This window comes from Bidens hawaiensis, unplaced genomic scaffold (assembly GCF_021521415.1).
Source record: "Bidens hawaiensis isolate Kalapana, Puna unplaced genomic scaffold, B.hawaiensis_p1.1 tig00002181_1, whole genome shotgun sequence".
NCBI lineage: Eukaryota > Viridiplantae > Streptophyta > Magnoliopsida > Asterales > Asteraceae > Bidens > Bidens hawaiensis.
Genome location: NW_027491116.1, coordinates 1,293,489 through 1,315,549, shown reverse-complemented (window position 1 = coordinate 1,315,549; position 22,061 = coordinate 1,293,489). Strand labels below are relative to the sequence as shown.

Below are 22,061 nucleotides of genomic sequence, written 5' to 3'. Positions count from 1 at the left end.
TAATATTACTATAATAACATCTAATCTAATCTAACTATACTATTAAAGCAAGATGATTCCACATGTCACCATTATAGAGTGTTCATATTTGATTCCACATATACAATTCCCTTAAATACATTTTTCACCTAATTAACATTTAATTAACATTCATTAAAATGTATAACAATTCATTAAATGAATAAAATCTTTTATCCATTATTTTTCTTTTAGTTACCATTCTAAAATTATATTAACTTATTCATATAAATTTAGAAAGACTAATCTTTTACCTTTTACAAGTCAATATAAAATTCTTCATTAATTTTATTTTATAATCATTTAAATCAATAAGAAAAATTTCGATTATCTAAATTAATAAAATGGTTAAAATCTTAGTCAATTATTAAATGGAGAAAATCATGGTCAAATCTTTTAATTTTTTTTATATACATGCATTTCAATTTTAATACTTTTAAGTTATAATTTGATTTAAATAAATATAAAATAAATCTCATAAATAAAACTTATTATATGAAATAACTAAATTTATGTATTACAAATAATAATTTTATTTTTATTATAATTTTTACCCGTGTAAAACACGGAATCTAACCTAGTTAGATCCATTGTTACAAAATATAAAACGCAAATGTCAGAAGGATGGAGTGTTGGACTCTACGAAATCCTGTTCAGCTAGCTTTTAATGAATAAAAATAATAGAATACAAACAAGATTCACAATCCTCTCAAAATGAGCTTCGTGCATAAACTGTAGTTGAAAAGTAAAACTTGCGACAAAGATTCTTATTGTACACCGAGCATCTTATTATATGTATGGACTCATGAGTCCAAAGCAAATTTGTAGCGGGGCTATAAATTTGTAGGATAAGTGACATGTGACGTACAGTCAACAAAGAAAGAATATATGATTTAGTTGTGTGTGTGTATATATATGCTACACACAAAAGAATTAAAATAATATTATTTTCAAACATGGAATAGCGACAAAATTGCGTCGCCCCCCCCCCCCCCCTCGGGTCGCCCCTATCATCGCCAGGGGAGGGGGTTCCCCTTGAACACGCCCAAAATCGCCGGGAATTGCCGCTTAGTACACATGGCCTTACGTCACAACACCACACAAAGTGGCTTCAGATTATATGAGTGTGGTGCTAGTGAGCACCAAAAGATCTATAAGAAAATTTGAGGGGTGACGCAGGTAAAGAAAGTTTGGTTCATGGGTAGCTTGTAGCTAATACATAAAACGAAGATTTTATTTTACACTAAAAATGTATTGTTGGAAAATTTTTGTGAAAAAAAAAAATATATGGTTAAACTTTGAATTATTTTATTCAAGGTTGTTAGTCAATTAGTCAAAGCCATTAAAATGTTCTTTAATTTGGTCAAATAAATTAAAGTTTTGGTTAATAGTTCCTTTAATTTGGTTGAAAAATTAAAGTTTTAGTTAATGGTGATTGAAGTTTCAACTTATGTGGTTATGGTGAATGAGTTGGTTTTTCAACTATAAATATCAAGGTATTCCTTGGTTGAAAGACACACAAAATTAACACACTCTCTCTTGTGTTTTCTCCAACTTTCTCCTTAAAAAATTCCAACATTCTTGATTATCTTCATCATTTTCTTTAAGGTATCATTCGGGTGCTAGAGCCCTCCCCGGCAGTACATATTGCTTAGGCCGTTGTACCCTGGGAAACAAAACAAGGAGAGACCCGGAATTTGTTTTAAGAGCCCAGTGTAAAACACGATCCTCGGCTAGAAAGACCAAGACACCATTCTTCTTCTACACCTTTCTTGCATTATTTTATTTCAATTGTATTGTAATTTTGATTTTTTTCCGGTGTAATTCGTATTGTAATTTATTTGCTTTCCTAGTTAGGTTTGATTTCTTGTATTGTAATCATTTTATTAAAAGTGTTTTATTTTTATATGCAAACGGATTCTTAGAATCATAAAACAAATTTTTTAAAAATCACCGTTCGTGTGTTCAAAACATTCTCATGTGACTCAAACTAGTTTTGTTTCACGCGGTTGTGTTTTTAAAAAACATTTTTTTCCGTTTATATTCAAATGAGCGACTTTGTAGAAATTGAAACCGGTTACAATTCGGATTTTTTAACACTAAACTCTTGGAAAAACCCATTGTTTGGTCCCTTCAAGTTGGACTTAGAACACGTTCAGTGGGTTAATTCGAGAGTTCGGATTAAAAAGTTTTGCGTAACTTTAATTTAGTGGAAGCGACCACTATTAATATTTCCGAAAAACTAACTTAGCATAGTTTATTTTTTAGAAAAAATGGCATCACCGTCATCGAGCAAGGTTACCGGTACACCTTTGTCTGTTATGGTAGGAGCGACTACCATGGCTAATCACGCTGAAAAACCCGAGAAATTCTCGGGTTTGCACTTTACACGGTGGCAACAGAAGATGTTATTCTATTTGACCACCTTGAACTTTGCGAGGTTCTTGATAGAATCCGCTCCCCTAGCCACTAACGCGGAGGGGGAGACCGACGTTCAAACTTTGAGTGTGGTGGATGCGTGGAAGCATTCGGAATTCTTATGTCAAAACTATGTGTTAAAGGTTTAGTTGACGCGTTGTATAACGTGTACTCTTCAATAAAGTATGCCAAAGAATTATAGGAGTCTTTAGACAAAAAGTACAAAACGGAGGATGCGGGAACAAAGAAATTTGTTGTCGCCCGTTTCTTGGATTATAAAACGGTTGACTCTAAGACTGTAATTAGTCAAGTCCAAGAGTTGCAAGTTATACTTCACGACATCTTTGCTGAGGGAATGACACTTAGTGAGACATTTCAAGTTGCAAGGATGATTGAAAAATTGCCTCCTAGTTGGGTTGAGTTTAAAAATTATCTTAAACACAAGCGAGATGTAACATCACAAAAATTTTGGTCCAAATTTGATAAATTAATAAAACTTAAGGACTAAAAATATTCATGGCAAATGTAAAGAGAAAAATAAGACAAAGAATGGAAGTAGCTTATGTTAAGGAATGGAGTAAGGAGACTCCATCCCACATCGGGAAAAGAAAGAAAAATAAAGCACTTTATAAGGAGAGAACATTCCATGGAAATGTTCTTAAGTGGTCAACCACTCTCCCTAGTCCTAGCGGAGGGTGCGAAGCACCCGACGCGCACGAGCTCGGGTGAAGGGCGCAATGTGGCGCTATGATGGCGCACTTTGCACTTCGCCCGCTTAAGAGCCGCCTTTGTATTTTTGGATGATGATAAGATCAAAATATGGCAAGTTACCAAAAGACCAGGGACTAAAAATGAACAAATTCAAAGTTTTGCATCTTCGCGATACGCGAAGAATCCAAGTTGTGCATCTTCGCGATACGCGAAGATGCAGTACACATGGAGAGACAAGAACGACACGTGGCAAGCCTACGCGGCGACTCAGCGAAGCTAGTGCAGCTTCGCGATACGCGAAGTTGCACAAAAATTTCTATAAATAGGCCGGCCATGGGGGTGGTCCTCACCATCCAACTCACACTTCCAATAACACATTGTCTCGATTTACGTGCCATGACCCCGAGATGGCGATATTCCGACAAGTTTTACCTCGAAATGCGTGCTATAACCCTACTAAAATACCCTCTCAACTTACCTTCAAGTAGAAGTGCTGTTCAAGTAAAGCACAAACATTTCTATAAATAAGCCATTCAAGGTAGGGGTTCTACCCGATTATTATAATATAAATGGCTTAGAACCTAGTCAGGGATATAGCCCGTGCCTTGATTTTATAAAGTGGAAATAAGATTTTATAAAGTCGAGATTATAGATAAAATAATACTTCTTTATTTTATATAAAGATTTTATATTTCTTATAAAAGAAAGTTGAAATATATGTTTCTTCACGAAGAAGAAACAAAGGTTTATAAGTGATTAACAAGAAAGGACTAGAGGTCCTTAAAGGACTAGAGGTCCTTATGTCAAGGTAAAGGCTATGCAATCAGACTAAAGGTCTGAAGCTAGATCGTTGATCTAGTACTTATAAAATGTTATTCTCGTACTATAGGTCCGAGGTAACGAGACAAATTGGTGAGAAACACCAACCAAGAAGAAAGGTGAATACGTCCAACTTTTTATAAAACAAAGTCTTGAATGTTTGCATGGGATTATATCCTAAAACTTTATAAACAAAAGTGATACTGACCCTCAGGCTATTGTATACGTTTGTCTGGATCCTTACATATGTGGGCAGACGGTGGGCACACCGCACCACACTTGCTAATGCCTCCGCCACGTTGGGCCGAACCCAAGTAATGTCCGAGAGGGGATTATCTCGTGTATATTGAATAGTTGCTAAGACCTCGATGCTGCGGTATCGCTGAGAGGTTTCAAGTATAACTGAAGGTTTATAATAGTATATTTAACTTGGTTGTTTCCTAAGCCAAGATGGGCCGGGTCACAAGATACCCGAGGAGATAACTGAGTAACTTAAAAAATTTTGTGTCAGCGTGTTCACCAGCATGTGTTGCTGACGTATTTTTATAACTGTTTTACAGGTAATGGAGAATAAGTGTTTGGAGACAGAGGATAGGCGTTAGACGATCTGATGGCTCAAAGGATGTTTTAATATTAAAATAATGTAAATCATGGTTTTAATATCCAAACACTTTTGTATAACTTAACGGGTGTTTCAAACCCCGTGTTTTGAATATATTAATATTTTATTAAAAGTCTTCCGCTTTACAATCTTTAACTCTGATGTATTTACAAAACAGGTACCAACTTACGAGTCACACACCCAGGCCCTGAGTTGGGGTGTGACACGAAAGGAGATGACCATTGATGATCTTATTATTCAACTTCGGATAGAAGAAGACAATAAGAGAGATAAAAAAGGTAGCCTAGTGGATGTTTCCGCCAAGGCTAACTTAGTCGAGTACGGTCAATCCTCCAAAGGGGGCAACAAGGGCAAAGGCAAAGGTAACAAAGGGAAAGCGAAAGTGGAACTTGGCGTGAAGAAAGGGGCTGTGAAAAAAAAGCCTCCACCTTTCCAAGGACCATGTTACAACTGTAACGAGATGGGGCACCGGACGAACCAGTGCAAGAAACCGAAGCGCGAGTGCGCGCATTTGGTGGACGAGGATGGCACTCCTCTCGTGGTGATGATTACCGAGGAAGCGGCTTTCATCGAGGAATTCAACGTTGTGGGAGACGCTCCCAAAGGGTGGTACGATGACACATGCGCAACCCGCCATGTTTGCGGCGACAAACAACTCTTTAAGAATTTCAAAGAGGCGGCGGGTGACAAGAAGCTTTACATGGGGAATAAAGCGATTGCGGACATCATGGAGGAAGGCGATGTGGTCTTGAAGTGGACTTCTGGCAAGGAGCTCACATTGAACAAAGTTCTCTATGTTCCTGAGATTCGCAAGAATCTTGTCTCGGGATGGATGCTCAACAAGCACGGATTTCGCTTGGTGATTGAATCGGATAAATTTGTTTTATCGAAAAATGGAATGTTTGTCGGCAAGGGTTATGCCGACAATGCTATGTTCAAATTGAATGTAATTGTTGTCAAAAATTCTATGAATAAAATTGCAACTTCTATTTATATGATTGAGTCGTCAAATTCTAATTCTTGTGTTTGGCATGGTAGACTAGGATATGTAAATTTTAATTCAATTCGACGTTTAATTAAATTAAAAAGCATTCAATGTTTTAAAATCGATTCAAAATATAAATGCGAAACATGTGTTGAATCCAAACTAACGAGAAAGCCTTTCAAATCGGTTCAACGAATAACCGAACCCCTTGATTTAATCCACACCGATGTGTGCGATTTAAAATCCACTCCCACAAGAGGTGGAAATAAGTATTTCATCACGTTCATTGATTATAGTACTCGGTATTGCTATGTATACTTACTTAAAAGTAAGGATGAAGCAATAGACAAGTTTATCTTGTATAAAGATGAGGTTGAAAATCAACAAAAACGGAGAATAAAAACTTTGTGAAGTGATAGGGGTGGTGAATATGTTTCACCATTTGCGGAAATATGCGCAAAAAATGGCATAATACATGAGTGTACCCCACCTTATTCTCCACAATCAAATGGCATTGTGGAACGAAAGAACCGTACATTAAAAGAGATGATGAATGCCATGTTGATTAGCTCGGGCGTGAGCCATGACTTGTGGGGGGAGGCTATTCTCTCGGCCAGTTATATCTTGAATAAGATACCCCACAAGAAAACGGACGTGACTCCGTATGAGTTATGGAAGGGTAAAAAACCTTCATACAAATACATTCGAGTGTGAGGGTGCCTTGCCAAGGTGACGGTTCCGCCACCAAAGGCACTAACGATAGGACCTAAAACCGTGGATTGTATATTCACTGGATATGCACACCATAGTAATGTGCATAGGTTTCTTGTACATGAGTTCAAGAATCCCAATGTACATGAAGGCACTATTGTTGAGTGGAGGACCAACGATTTTTTCGAAAATGTGTTTCCCTGTTTAAGGAAAACACATGCGAGTTCATCAAGAGCGGTTGATGAAGCAAATACATCAAGAGCGATTGATGATACTGTTCATGATGAGAGACATGAACGACCCGAAATTGAGGAAGGTGAGCTTAGACGAAGTAAAAGACCAAGGATTGAAAAATCCTTCGGTCCTGATTTCGTGAGCTACATGGTTGAGGGTGAGCCCAATACCTACCACGAGGCGGTTACCTCCGCGGAATCACCTCAATGGAAAGACGCAATTAAGAACGAGATAGATTCTACATTGCAAAATCATACTTGGGAGTTAGTAGATCTTTCGCCGGGTTGTAAACCCCTTGGATATCGTTGTATATTCAAAAGGAAGATGAAAGCCGATGGAAGTATTGATAAATACAAGGCAAGGTTAGTGATCAAAGGGTATATACAAAAAGAAGGTCTAGACTATTTTGATACTTACTCACCGGTCACGCGAATAACCTCAATAAGGTTGGTTCTTGCAATCGCGGCCTTACGAAATTTGGAAATTCACCAAATGGATGTAAAAACAGCATTTCTAAATGGCGATTTAGATGAAGAGATTTACATGGAGCAACCCGAGGGTTTCTCTGCCCTAGGGAAAGAGGGCAAAGTACATAAACTAGTCAAATCACTGTATGGTTTGAAGCAAGCTCCAAAACAATGGCACTTAAAGTTTGATCATATCATGCTTGACAATGGTTTCAAAATAAACGAGTGTGACAAATGTGTCTATGTGAAGCACACGCCAGGAGGTTATGTGATTTTATGTCTTTATGTAGATGATATGCTTATCATTGGGAGTAATGATACTATGATTATCTACAAAAGATATGTTGAAAGCGAGGTTTGGCATGAAAGACTTGGGTCTCGCGGACGTGATTCTTGGGGTTCAAATTACTAGAACCCAAAATTGTCTTATCTTGAGTCAATCTCACTATGTGGATAAAATTCTTGAGAAATTCAATAAGGATGACACGCGTGTCGCGTCAACTCCAATTGATACGACCCACTATCTATCTAAAAATAGAGGCGAGGGTGTTGCTCAGTTAGAGCACTCAAGAATTATCGGTAGTTTAATGTATCTTATGACATGTACTCGACCCGATCTAGCTTATGCCGTGAGTAGGCTAAGTAGATATACTAGTAATCCGAGCGTGGAACATTGGAAAAGTATAACACGGGTTCTAAGGTACTTAAGATACACAAGAGACTATGGACTCCATTATAATCGAGATCCAGCTGTGATCGAAGGATACAGTGATGCGAATTGGATTTCGGATATAAAAGATTCTAAATCAACAAGTGGATATGTATTCACACTTGGTGGTGCAGCTATTGCTTGGAAGCCTTCTAAGCAAACGGTTATAGCTAGATCTACGATGGAATCGGAGTTTATCGCCTTGGATAAATGTGGTGAAGAGGCGGAATGGCTTCGTCAATTTATGGAAGATATTCCAATATGGCCAAAGTCTTTGTCGGCTATTTGCATACATTGTGACAATCAATCAGCGATTGGTAGAGCCCATAGCGTGATGTACAACGGCAAATCAAGGCATATTCGACGTAGACATAACACGGTACGACAACTACTCACAACGGGTGTTATCACGATTGACTATGTGAAGTCAAAAGATAACATTGCAGACCCGTTAACAAAAGGCTTAGGCAAAGAGTTAGTTAACAAGTCGTCAAAAGGAATGGGACTAAAGCCCATGGGAAAAGGGGACATGAGGGAAACCTAACCTAGTTGACTGGAGATCCCAAGATCTATGTTCAATAGGACAACTTAATCATGAAACCAAGGGTGGTCACTGTGGGGGAGTACCCCAAACCAAACAAAAGGGCGTTGCGTGCGTGTGCGTCCTAGTCCATTCCAATCTGTGACACATGTTGTAAGGATAAGCATAATAAAGGTTAATGATTTGTGGAAATCAACAAACCTATTGCTTTTAATGATTCGAGCGAGAATCACCTATGTGAGAGAGAACTAGGGTCGGTTCGAATGGATTTTGGGGCAAAAATCCTAGAGCTCTCGCAGAACCAGGCTAGTGTTCCAGGACCATAATAGGACACGACAGTGAGGGGTTGGCCAGACCAGGGAGAGTGTTGTGTGAAGTGTATTGTCGTCTACATAAATGGGGGTATGTTCAAAGACATTGTGTCTACACACCGCTAGGAGACTAAGTATGCTTCACAAAGGAAGGTTCAAAGAGTAACACCTACCTATCCTGCAATGCTCAGCCGTTGAATTGAATCTAAGAAACTTGCATGTATGGATTGATCTCAATGTGAAAATGAACGAGTTTTGTTTTCACATGTGGGGGATGTTGGAAAATATGTGGAAATGAATAAGTTTTGTTTTCACATGTGGGGGATTGTTGGAAAATTTTTGTGAAAAAAAATATATGTTTAAACTTTGAATTATTTTATTTAAGGTTGTTAGTCAATTAATCAAAGCCATTAAAATGTTCTTTAATTTGGTCAAATAAATTAAAGTTTTGGTTAATAGTTTCTTTAATTTGGTTGAAAAATTAAAGTTTTGGTTAATGGTGATTGAAGTTTCAACTCATATGGTTATGGTGAATGAGTTGGTTTTTCAACTATAAATACCAAGGTATTCCTTGGTTGAAAGACACACAAAATTAACACACTCTCTCTTGTGTTTTCTCCAACTTTTTCCTTAAAAAATTCCAACATTCTTGATCATCTTCATCATTTTCTTTAAGGTATCATTCGGGTACTAGAGCCCTCCCCGGCAGTACATATTGCTTAGGCCGTTGTACCCTGGGAAACAAAACGGGGAGAGACCCGGAATTTGTTTTAAGGGCACCATGTAAAACACGATCCTCGGCACAAAGACCAAGACACCATTCTTCTTCTACACCTTTCTTGCATTATTTTATTTCAATTGTATTGTAATTTTAATTTTTTCTGGTGTAATTCGTATTGTAATTTACTTGCTTTCCTAGATATGTTTGATTCATTGTATTGTAATCATTTTATTAAAAGTGATTTATTTTTATACGCGAACAGATTCCTACATGTATTTCACCAAGCAAGTAGGGGGGTACGAAATCCACCCTAGCACCCCTCCTAGAGAGAACACCATCCCGATTTGATCCTGATGATGTTTTAGGCCGACGAGTTGAAACTATCTTCTGGCTAATAAAATAGTTTAATTAATTTAAAAATCAACCCACACATGTATATGTTTCTTTTGAATGGCAACAAACGAATTATATTATAAAAACCACTAGGAAGGAACTACACACGCAAATAGACAGCTACAGATTTTTAAAATATTTATACAAATTCTACCACTACAATTCACTTACTTTCTTCAAGCATTGTGGGAACCGATCGACACCTTCTTTTTAGAAAACACCACATCGTTTTTCGTTTCCCAAACGCACCAACTTAATAATAGCCATACCGAATGTACCAAGCGTTTTTTAAACCTCTGAAGCTTGAATATATTATGAAAAGTAAGAAGATCTGTCATAGATAATGTAAAAATAGTAGGGATGAAATCAAACCATTCGCCAAATTATAGTAGTCACACGACATGAAGTTAAAACATGATCCATTGTTTCGATCACTTCTTCACATAATTGACAAAATAATGAGGGCGTCTATATAATATAGCTCAAATCTTCATATATTGCACACCAAATTTAAATAGATGTATTGGTTGTCATAATCTCAAGTATCATTTTTTGGTCGTTGTCGGTCGCAACTAAGGAATTGTCTGCTGAAGGTCCCAATTTTTAACGTATTGGTTCCCAACAGTTCGTGTAACATCCCGAAAATTTCGGTTTAAAATTTAACAACTTAGAAAAGATGAGGGACTTAAAATAGAAACTTTTAAGAAATGTGGGTTCATCCTACATTGGAGGAAAGAAGAAAGTGGAGTCATTCTACATAGGTATAAATAGGAAAGAGAAATTTCTCTACATTAACAAATTACAAAACTTTGTGAGCTCCATATAAAGAGATGATTTTACATAGTAACATTCTTATATGTCAAGATGCATCAAGTGGTCTTAGCATGGGTGAGAAGCACCCGAAGCGCACGCACACATGCTCAGGCGATGGGCACAATGTGGCCATTTGATGGCGCACTTTGCACTTCGAACTTTGCAAGCCGCTTGAGAGCCGCCTTAGTATTTTTGGAAAAGTTAAAGTACTAAAAGTATAAAATATGATATTTCTTCCCATCACGCTACGTGACGGAACCTAAGCAAGCCCATCGCAATACGAGATGGAAACTTCACCAAACCCACTAAATGGGCGGTGTAGCGCTACGCTATGGATAACCCAGTAGCCATCACGATACGCAACGTAGTCTCCACGACGAACTAACGCGTGCCCGCCACGTGTGGCAGACGTGGCCGGCCACGTGTCAACACGTGGCGTGAGTCATCACGCTACGAGATGGGTCACAAATTCAGCTTATAAATAAGGGTGATCGGCATTTCACTTTCCTCACACCAAAGCCCCTCCACTCTCACACTTTAACCTCGGGAAGCATGTCGGGTCTCGAAATACGTGCCAAGCTCCGAAGTTCCGACAGTTTTAACCCTAGAACGCGATATAAAGTAGAAGTGCTACTCGGTCAGTTTTAAGCGTCTAACTCCATATATCCGTGTAAGTTAGGAGTTCCACTTAAGTATTATTATTATTCTTATTATTGTTGTTGTTGTTGTTGTTGTTATGTCTTAGACTATAGTCGAGGGTATAGCCTGAACCTTGATCGCATTTAATCATAATATTACTTTTCATAAGCAGAGGCTATAGTCAAAATATTGTTTATTTATGGTTAAAAAAACGTAAGCATTTACATACAAGGGGTATAATCCAAATAGTATTTCTTGATTATTAAGAAATATAATATTTAAATATAAAGTTTATAGTTAAATTAATATTTTTTTTGAAGAAGAAACCTAGTATAGATGTTTCTTCATGAAGAAGAAAACGTAACATATAATTGGTAAACAAACAAAGGGACTAAAGGTAAAAATATTTTATACAAACAAATGATTGTCAAGGTATAAAGCTACTCAAAATAGACTAAATGCCTGAAGCTAGATCGTTGATCAAGATATTTATACAAAGATTATTCTCGTACTATAGGTAATTAGAAGCAGAAATCAGTAATGGAAACTGATCATAAACAAAAAGGTGAATACACCCTAAACTTTTACAAACTCTTTAAGAGTTAGAATGCTTGCATAGGATCTATGAATCCTTAAAACATTGTATTACAATAAGAAATAGACACTCTGATTAAAAGTATACATGTGTCTGGATACATGGTGACTCAAAGTTTTCTAAGGCCATGCATATCATCAAACATGCCTCTAAAAGTCTACGGGATTGTTCAAAGAAATGATATTGTGTATATGATTAATTGTACTTAGGGTAATTTTATCCCAATTGAGTTGGGTGCCTAATGATTAGTCACAAAGGTATTATTGTTGATTTCACAATGGTATTGAAAAGATTTTACAAAAGAGTCAGTGTCATTCACTAGCTGTATGCTGACGTATTTTCCGACCCATTTTTCAGGGAATCAATAAAGGTTAGAACAGATATGAAGACATGATAGAAGATTGTCTGGTGGCTTACATATTTTATTTTAGAATGTTATAAAGAATTATATTTTCAAAAGGCATGTATTTGAATTATCAAACGGGTATTTGTAACACCCCATCTTAAGAGAAAACGCCTTTAGTGTGACGTACTGATTGCTCAAAATACATGTGACACTATTAAGTGACAATATTATCATTAATTAATTTCAACATCAAATACACAAATTTTAAAGCCAAGAACTACAAGAAAAGAAAACACAACTAAACAATTTGTCCATTTGTTTAAAATATTCTAAGTACTAATATCTTCTCCATGCGTCGTCCTCTACTAACGGTACCTGTAGCATGCGTATAAAATAAAGTCAAATAACATGTAGTTGGTGAGAATCACACAAGTTTGATATATACGTAAAGAAAATCATACAATTCTATGAACATGTGAAAATGCAGGCAATGTCCTTTCTAGTTGGTAACAACCAACGCACTCAGATAAACCCATGCAAGGTCATTTTCAGTTGGTAACAACCAACGTACTCCAGTTGGTAACAACCACAATCGCCAGGAAAGCAACATACTTCTTACGTAAATAACGTTGAGCTTGGAAACATGACATGAGATTAAGCTTAGAAGCAAACGTACTAGCGAAAACTTTAAGAATACGACCATCTTTGAGAGGTATACGAAGAAATTTCTCAAAACAAACAACCTCGACATGGTTCAAAGTTAGCCAATCCATCCCAACTATGACGTCAAAACTACCCATTTGCATCGGAATAAGATCGATACGGAACTTGACCTTATTAAGAGTTAAGGCACAATCCCGAATAACTGAATCAATACTAATCAAGTCCCCATTCGCTACTTCTACGGTAAAAGGCTTATACAACCTATCCCGAGGCTTATCAATAATATATGCGAAATCCAAATAAATAAAGCTCTTATCAGCACCAGTATCAAACAACACTGAAGCAGAATGATTATTGATAAGAAACGTACCATTCACCACATCGCTAGAACCCTGAGCTTGATTCACATTCATCATAAAGGCATGACCATTCGAACTTGAGGGGTTTGAGCAGCTTGGTTGGTGGGAGGGGCGTGGATAGCAGGGGCTTGAACAGTTGCATGAGGAGCAACCATGATTTGAGGAACTTGTGGGGTACAAAACTTTGTGGGATCGAAGGTTGGTAGGTTTGAACTTGGTAAGCTTGGCTAGTGTAGTAAGGTGCAGACATGACTTGGGCTTGGTGAGCATAATATGGTGCAGGCATAACTTGGGCTTGATATGCATGGGCTAGAAGAGGGCACATATTGCGAAGATGACTAGGATCTCCACAATTGTAGCAATCACGGGTATTATGAACGCCGGTTTGAGCATGAGGGGTAGTAGCAGGTCTAGGAGCAGGCGGAGCAGACCATTGTGGAACGGCTTGTGCATTAGGAGGTGCACGGCAAACGTTGGCAAGTTGACCATGGAAATTACATTGGGTACACAGACGGTAAGGGGATTGAGCTGGATGATGGTGGTTACATATGGAGCACAATGGGTGGGGTCTAGTATAAGCCCTTTTGTTCGGAGCATTTTGGTTTTTGAGGGTGAGGGTTGGCTTGGTTAACCGAATAGTTTTCATGGTTGGTTTTTCGTTTGTGGTTATTGTTGTTGTTCTTGTGGTAACGGTTGGAGTTGTTGTTTTGGGTAGGCTTAGGTTCAACTTTGGCATCGGTTGAAGACTCGGCTTTGGTTTTCTCGGTAAAAGGTTTGGAATCCTTACGAGATAAGGTTCCATCTCGAACATGATCATCAGTCAACGAAGCAGCAAGGGCTATAGCTTCCTCAATCAAGAGAGGATCTCAACTGACCACAGCATCATGAAAAATCGTGGGTAGTCCCCGGGTATATTGCAGATACTCGGGACATATGGGTCACAAGATGGGGTACCAATAGGCTCAGTTCCTTGAATCGGTTCGAGTAATTTGAGTTGTCACCACCGATTTGTTTAAGTTCCAAAACTCCGTCTCAAGCCTTTACAGTTCATGCTCGGGACAAAACTCCTTCTTCATAGCCTCCTTAAGTTCATCCCAAGGCATAGTTGTAGCAACCTCAACACTTTGGCGGACCTTAAAAGAGTTCCACCATGTGAGAGCTCGTTTCTCGAAGACACTCGAGGCGAACCTAGTATGCTTGTCGTTCGGATATTCACAGTGGATGAAAATATTCTCCATCCTTTCAAACCACTAGAGGAGTTTAGTGGCATTCTTCTCGCCAAGGTACGGGGGTGGTTTAGCACTCGTAAAGTTCTTGTAATGGAAATTGCTCGGGGCAGCTGAAGTAGCGGATCCATTGGAGTTGATGCTTCGCAGCTAGGTCACAATCTCGGGCATAGCAGCAGCAAATTCTCTCGTGATCCTAGCTTCTAAATGGTGATCATGAGCAGCCGATGGACGACGATTGTTACAACGATAAAGTAGGGAAGACATTCTGCGGGGACAAAATGTGAAATTTTATGAGATGATGGGTAAGTTGTGAAATAAGTCGATGTGAGAAAATGAGGAAATGTAATAAATTTGTTCTAGTGACTTGCCATGTCTCGAGGATGAGTCGCGATTTAAAATAATGTGAATGATTTTGAGGTATTTAAATAAATAAACAATGTTTATTTAAAATTCAAAAAGAAAAAGTTATTGGGTTGGGCTTTCCATGGGCTTATCATGGTAGCTTGAGATCCTAATTTAAAAAACGAAACACATTAAATGAGTTGGCCTCCCGTGAGCTTTACATGGCAATTTAATTGGCCCAATTAAATAACATAATATAAACTTTGTGAATTGGGCCTCCCATGAGCGATCCACGACAGTTTAAATGGCCCCAATTACATAATGCAACTTAAATTTTAAGAATTGGGCCTCCCATGGGCGTTCTATGGCATTTTATTGGCCCAATTAAATAACAAGTAACAAGCAATTGAGTTGGTCGGCCCACGAGCGTTACATGGCATTTTAGCTGACCCAACTAATTAACGAATTATCAAATCAATAACAATGAGTAGTCGGAGTATCTCGTGAACCACCATGGGTGATACTTCCAACCAAATATCGAATCAAAACGATTTGAGAAATGGATAGTTGGAGTGTCCATGGGTTGTCATGGATTTTTCACCCAACAAAGCATTTTAAAAATAATTAAAAACCAATTATTGGAAGTTTCTGAATTTAGCCACGAACCACCGTGAATTCGGTTTTTATAAAAGGAATGTAACTGTTTAACCGGTTACGTTTGACCGCTTAGGTTTCCGATCGTATGACATCTTGTTCTGCTCTGGCCTAGAGGCTCGAATACTCTAGTCAGAGGATCCTCTAGGTAAGGAATAACATCTTACCTTTGGTTCTTGGAACCGTTTTGCCAAGGCCCAACTCACAGTTCTCTCATCCCCTAGGGTTACTACCGAACATGTCATACTCCCATGCCCAAAGGTGAGGGAGTAAAAACAAAACTCGGGAATTCTTAAGGAATTTTCCAAAATAAAAAGGCAACCTACTAAAAAAATAAGAGATTTGGAAAATATTTTTGAAGGTGAGGCATAGCCTTGAAATTTGTGTGTGTGCAATAAATAAAATAAAATACAATATAAAATAAAATAATTAACCTAAATAAGCTATAAATAATTTATAAGGACATAAGGAAGCCATATAAGCACGTATGGGGTCCTAAGCATATGTGTAGAACAATTTCTAATGACATATCTTAAAACTTTCGACTCTAATACCAATCTGTCACACCCCAACCTAAGGCGGAAATGTCGGGGCGTGAACTGATTGTTCACAGCTCAAAGGTACTATCATAAAATAAACAACGATATCTATTAAGTTAATTATTTCATTAAAAGGTGCACACAATATCCAAGCATGACAAATAATCCAAAACAAGTAAATATAATCCGAACAAAATTTAAATATAAAATTGTCTTCATTTATTCCCTAACGTCCTTTCTAGATGTCCATCACTTCAAACTTCAAGTCAAACGATAACCTGCATATGCGTAGAAAAATATAATAGAGTTTGTCAACAAGGTTGAGTGAGATTATCACCAGTTTTTGCATGTTATTATAATAATATAAATAAATAAGCAAAACGTAATAAATTACGGTAAATACAACCAAACCTTAAGCAAATAAGGTGTCATTAAACCATTGCCATGCGAGCGGGCGTTAGTCACTGTGACAGTCGTATGATCATACTATAAATGAGAATATGATGGACCTCTCCGAATGCGATAAAGTAAGCAAATAAACATGTAGCAAGTATATTTTATCGATTAGACACAATTACACGTTTGCTAGTTTGATATATATATATATACACACACACACTACGAAATACGGATTGATACGCATATGTCCCCAAAACTTGTAAAAATTCAATAAAATAGGGGAATGATAAAACTCACATTAAATCGTAGGCAGGTGAATAAAGAACAATAATAAACGATTAAGAAATAAGCGAGTCGTCCACTAAGTACTAACGTGTCGAACGAAACAAAACAAATGAACCTGAAACTTTGAGATAAGAAAATATGAGTAAAACCGAACTCGTTGCCACTGGAAGCATTCCAAACGAATGTCTAGAACTCCGGTTATGTTAAATTAAACGTTTAAGCGAGTTGGTACTGACCAGAATCCGAGCAGTGAATTGGAAGTTGGGTTTTGGTTAGTGGCCTTTAAATCTCGTTACGAAAAAAAAGTATTCTGGACCGAACGTCGGTTCCGACTAGAAGCATGAGAAAATGAGTAGTCAAACTTGTTGACTATTATGCCCTTGAACGGGTTTTAAACGAATTGACCAGTTAACACCCTTCAATCTTATAAATTGATTGAAGGTTATTAACTATGGAATATGTATGAATGATTTTACAGTTCACAACTTACCCGAAAAGTGAATGAATCAACCGAAAACTGAAGTCAAAGGTCAACACAATAGCAAAGTCAACCTCCAAAGCTTGTTTATCCGAGTATTATGGCTAAAACGAAGAAGATGGTGAAGGACAGAAGTAAGTGAAGGCTGGAAATGCTTAATTAGGGTTTAGGAAAATTTGTGGCAAATGATATATGTCTTGTTTATATAATATATGCAAAAACGAACCAAATATGGCCATTTTACCCGTTTAAGAAACCGAATAAACGTTTAATGACCAAATCAATATTATATACAGTAAAATTCGTTCTTGAACAAGGGTAATGAATATGGATATGTACTTAGGCTATACTACTTTTTTGGGGGCTTAATTCACTCGATATAGTCCAAAAATAATCGATTTTGTGCCAAAAACGAACTAGGAAGGCTTAACAAACTATCGGATCTGCACGGCTAGGCCACGGCGGCGCGAGGTGGCTAGGACCATGTGTGGTCCAAGGGGGAAACGTTTGGTTTTTGTCAATATAAGTCTTTGTACTATAAAAAATGATTAAATATTGAATATTTTAGAATTAAAACAAGGAATGAACAACTTAGAAAGTATAAAGGGTCTAAAACGAAAATACAAATCTTAAATACTTATAAATGCTTGATATTATTAATGATAAAGATCCGAATAATGTTCGCAAACCGATAAAACAAATACAAGTACGAATACAGAAAACTCGAAATGTTACAAATATTTCTAGGTTCAATATAGGATTCAAGAAAATAGACGAAAATAGAATACTTAAAAGAATTCGGTTCATGGTTTAGTGTTTTAAACCTTTAAAAGAAAAAAATATATATTTACTCGATAACTGTCTTTTTAGACTTTCCGTCGTAAACTTTATAAGTTGGTTACTTTTAATTGTTTTATAAAAAGTTGGGTTCTAATATATCTTAGTCACATTAATAAGTCACATGCATTTCGAGAATAATCCGACACGGCCCAAAATGAGTTTAAGCGAGTGGTTTATTTCGGGTTGAACCCGAACTCAACTTTAGGCTGGGTTCGTTTCCAACATGGTAAAAATATTATATTTCACAGAGTGAGATGAAAAGAATTAGTTTAAGATCTTGGATAAAGAAAGTAACTAAACTGACCCGTATAACAACAATCTTTTGTAAATTGAGTTGTGAGAAAATGAGAAGGAATGTAGCTCTATTTATAAATGAATTCAATTGGATTAAATTGATCAAAATACTTAATGGATCATGAATACCATTCAAAGCTTGTAATTGATCATAAAAATTAAGTTGTAGCATACAAATTATATTCAAACAAATTTATTATCATCATAAAGAATTTTTGACCAAGATTTTAATGTAGTAGGAATGTATTTTTCTTCATTTTTTAAAACTAAGTAAAAAAATGTGACATAATTAAATAAAAAATATATACTTTGGATTAAGATAAAACTTGGAATATAAATTATAAAGCTTGGATAATTTTCGTATTAACCCGTATAGTTTGGAAATTGATTAAACATAAACTTTAAATTCTTGGAGTTTCGTTAATTGATTAGAACGAATAGAAAATGAACGAACGATAATCATAAATCATTGGAAATATAATATTAATGATTAACGATGAACAGGAACACATTAAAACAACAAAACGGGTCGGTTTAACGAATACAAATGCAAATTCAAAAACATTAACGAATGTCACATGAACGAAACTTGAGAACATTATTATTATATATATATATATAAACAAAACTGAAAAATTTGAAATGAGTTAGGTTTTCGGGTTTGAAAAGTAACGAATGTTACAATATTTAACTCCAAGTTTTCAATATAATAATATTTTATTCAAAGACTTCCGCTAAAAGAATGTAACTCTGATATATTTACAAAACATGTATCAATTAATGGGTCACATGCTTAGGCCCTAAGTCGGGGTGTGACAGTCCACGAGAAACATAATCCTAATACCGTTACTTGTAGGTCACCGGAAAAACAATTTTGGCCGAAAAGTCACATTTTTTGCCTGTAAACTCAACCTGAACACCACCACCACCACCAACTGACTCACGACCAACCAACCACCACCATTTGAGCACTACCAATCAATTTTGACAATGGTTTTAGGGTTCTGACGACCTCAATAATTGAGGCTTTTACTAGAAAAATGTTCTTAAATGTCCGATCTAAGGTTAAAAAGGTGTTTAGGACAAAAATATTGAGTTTTTCCCGAAAAAATGTGAGTTTTCCAGGCAAAAACGTTTTTACGGTGACCTGCAAGTAATGGCTTTAGGATTCTGTTAGTCGTCGACCGTTGGGAACAAATAGGTTAAAAGTTAGGACCATCAGCAGCCAATTCATTAGTTGAAACCGATAACGATCAAAAGATGATAGTTGAGATTAATAAAAATCAATACACCATTTAAATATATCAAAATTCAAATTCTCTCACAAAATCAACTCATATTCTAGCAATGTTGTCAAAGTTTCACAACTCTCAACACAACACAACATTCTTAAAGTGAGTTGTCTCCCATAAAGCAACTCTAGATAAACTTAAAAATCACCAAGTTTAACAGTATCTACAACAAGAAGTTCATGAATCAACGAGGTGGTTGATAAGACGAATGTAATCAAGACATCGTTTAATGTATATGAGGGCCTTCTCTCGCCATCATGTGAAAAAATCCCCACCCACTAATTTTACCATTAGCTACCATGGGATTTCTCTCGCTCAAGACTATGTGTTGTGGAGTTGTGGATGATGGTTAGTTAATCAAAAGCAATGTTATGTCACTACCACGTAGGAAATGAGATATTATCTAACCCATCGAACTTGTGTGATGGTATTGTTGGACCAATTAAAAACATCCAAAAATTGTAATGATGATCATGTTGGGGTGAGGCCGGTGACACTAGAATGGCAAAGTTTTTCCTTTTTTCGGGCATTATGCACGGCAAGCTCTATTATAGAAAATTAACAAAAATGTTTTGATTTAATTTAAAACCTTAAATCACAAGAAGTAATCTATATTACAAATCCACCTTGCATATATAATTTTCCAGACATGTCCTTAGAAATTAGCTTTATGTATCAAGATACAAACTAACTTGTACATTCAAACTTCATACCAACCAATGTTTTAAGAAAAAGGATGCGCACTCATTCAAAAGAAGGTACACATCAATTATAATAAATCTGTACACGAATTCTCAATCGCGCTATACTCTAGAATGTTTGTGTTTATTTCCTCTAATTATTGAATAACATTGTACTACTTCCATAAATAAAGAGTATGTCTTTATTTGTTATTTTAATTTAATTTAATTACAACAATACCCAGTTTTCATTAGGGTTGTTCAAAGGGTAAGATCCTACCCTTTTACCTAATATCCTATCCGGACTCTTTACCCTTTTAGGAAGAATCGTGGACCCGAGACCCCACCCTCTAAACAATAAAAGGGTTAGGTATAAATAAGGGTTTCAAGGTCCAACCCTTTACCCTTTTTAAGGCAGTAATCACTTCTCATTTTCTTCATTTACCAGCAGTGGCGGAGCCACGTTCAAATCACCGGGTTCGACCGAACCCGGTCCATTTTCGGTTTTATATATAACTTAAATGTATGATTTAACTAGCGAACCCATTATTTTTCAGCGAACGAACCCAGTGCCACGAAATCTCCGCAAGCATTTCACCGTTCGTCAGTGAAAAAACAAAAACTTGAATTTTACAGAGAGACAACTATGTCGTTTTCTTCAGCTACTTTGTCGTTTTTGTGATATTTTGAGTACACGCCACTTAATTTTAGAGCACCCATGGAGAAGTAAATTGGTATGATGAGTTTTGTCAATTTCTCTAATTTAAAAAATATACGTCCAAACAACTAATGTTTTTATTATAAAAATATTTGTAGAACCGTATTTTGTTAATAGCGGTCATCATTCATCCATAATTTTTTTTTATTTTTTTAAAGGCTAAAATATTATTGGAAAACTCCAACACCTAATAAGAAGCTTAAAACAGAGAAACATACAACACCAAATTTTAAAATTTTTAATTGTAAAATTACACAAACTCGACCAAGTTCTTCTCGTCGCTGCTATTTTTTACCCAAAAGAATGTACTCCTTTGGATTTCCTCTATCATCACTTTAAAAACATGTTCGAACTACTCGGATGGGTAGCGGTTATATGAATGATGCTTGCATTTGCTATATTGAAAATGAGTTATTTCTGATAGTCGCAATCGAAGATGTTATGATTCGTTTTCAATACGTGAAAACGCGTAGGTAACAATTATAATATGTAAACTTTTTTTTTTATTTAATATGACTTTGTATTTGGTGACGATGTACTTTTGTTATGGTAATGATATCGCATTTTAGTTATTTGACTGAATGATTGACCCGACCCATCCGGGCGCGAAAACTTTGACGCTAGAAAAAATCGAACACTGAAAATTCCCGAACCCATAGAAAAAATTCTTGTCTCCGCCACTGTTTACTAGTTACATATCTCATATATGACTTTAATATATGAATTCTAGAACAATCATACTTTCATTTAATAGCATAGTAAAGTCTAACTTCGAAAGTTATTAACCATTTGAACTGATACAAAATAATATTCACATATACAAATTACATGTAGAGAACAATTCAGTAATTCCCATATATGTACTTCCAATCAATAGTATGGCCATTTATTTTTATTTTTCTTAGTAGTTGAAAAAATTCTAATGAATTATATATGAAATACAAACCTCTCCTAAATTTCAGATTAATCGTGAATATGATGTATATCTATCTAGAAATTAGGAAACGGGTCAAAGGTTTGAAAAATGGTCGGACTCTTGATACCCTTTTACCCTTTAAGGTGAAATTTAAATACCCTTAACCCGACCCTTATTATATATTCGGGTCTAATTAAGGGTTTTACGAGTTAGGTAACCGGGTTTCAAGGGTCCAACCCTTATCTTGCTCACCCCTAAGTTTCATACACCACATACATGAATTCAAATGATCTAGATTTTGAATTTCATATATTCTTGGA

General features: G+C 36.3%; 1 protein-coding gene across 1 annotated transcript; it reads left to right on the top strand.

The window, feature by feature from the left end:
- The first annotated feature begins 2,291 nt into the window (after positions 1–2,291).
- LOC143609401 (uncharacterized) lies at positions 2,292–7,397 on the top strand. The gene is made up of 4 exons (XM_077084164.1): positions 2,292–2,579; positions 4,746–5,534; positions 6,303–7,106; positions 7,236–7,397. Exons 1-4 carry the CDS (start codon positions 2,292–2,294, stop codon positions 7,395–7,397), a joined length of 2,043 nt encoding a protein of 680 aa, XP_076940279.1.
- The last annotated feature ends 14,664 nt before the right edge of the window (positions 7,398–22,061 follow it).

Excerpts from the sequence above, each read along its gene's own strand:
- LOC143609401 (XM_077084164.1), top strand. The coding sequence starts at position 2,292 with ATGGCATCACCGTCATCGAGCAAGGTTACCGGTACACCTTTGTCTGTT. Across the intron at positions 5,535-6,302 it reads ATGCTATGTTCAAATTGAAT|GTGACGGTTCCGCCACCAAA; the intron begins GTAATTGTTGTC and ends TGCCTTGCCAAG. Across the intron at positions 7,107-7,235 it reads CCCTAGGGAAAGAGGGCAAA|CACACGCCAGGAGGTTATGT; the intron begins GTACATAAACTA and ends GTCTATGTGAAG.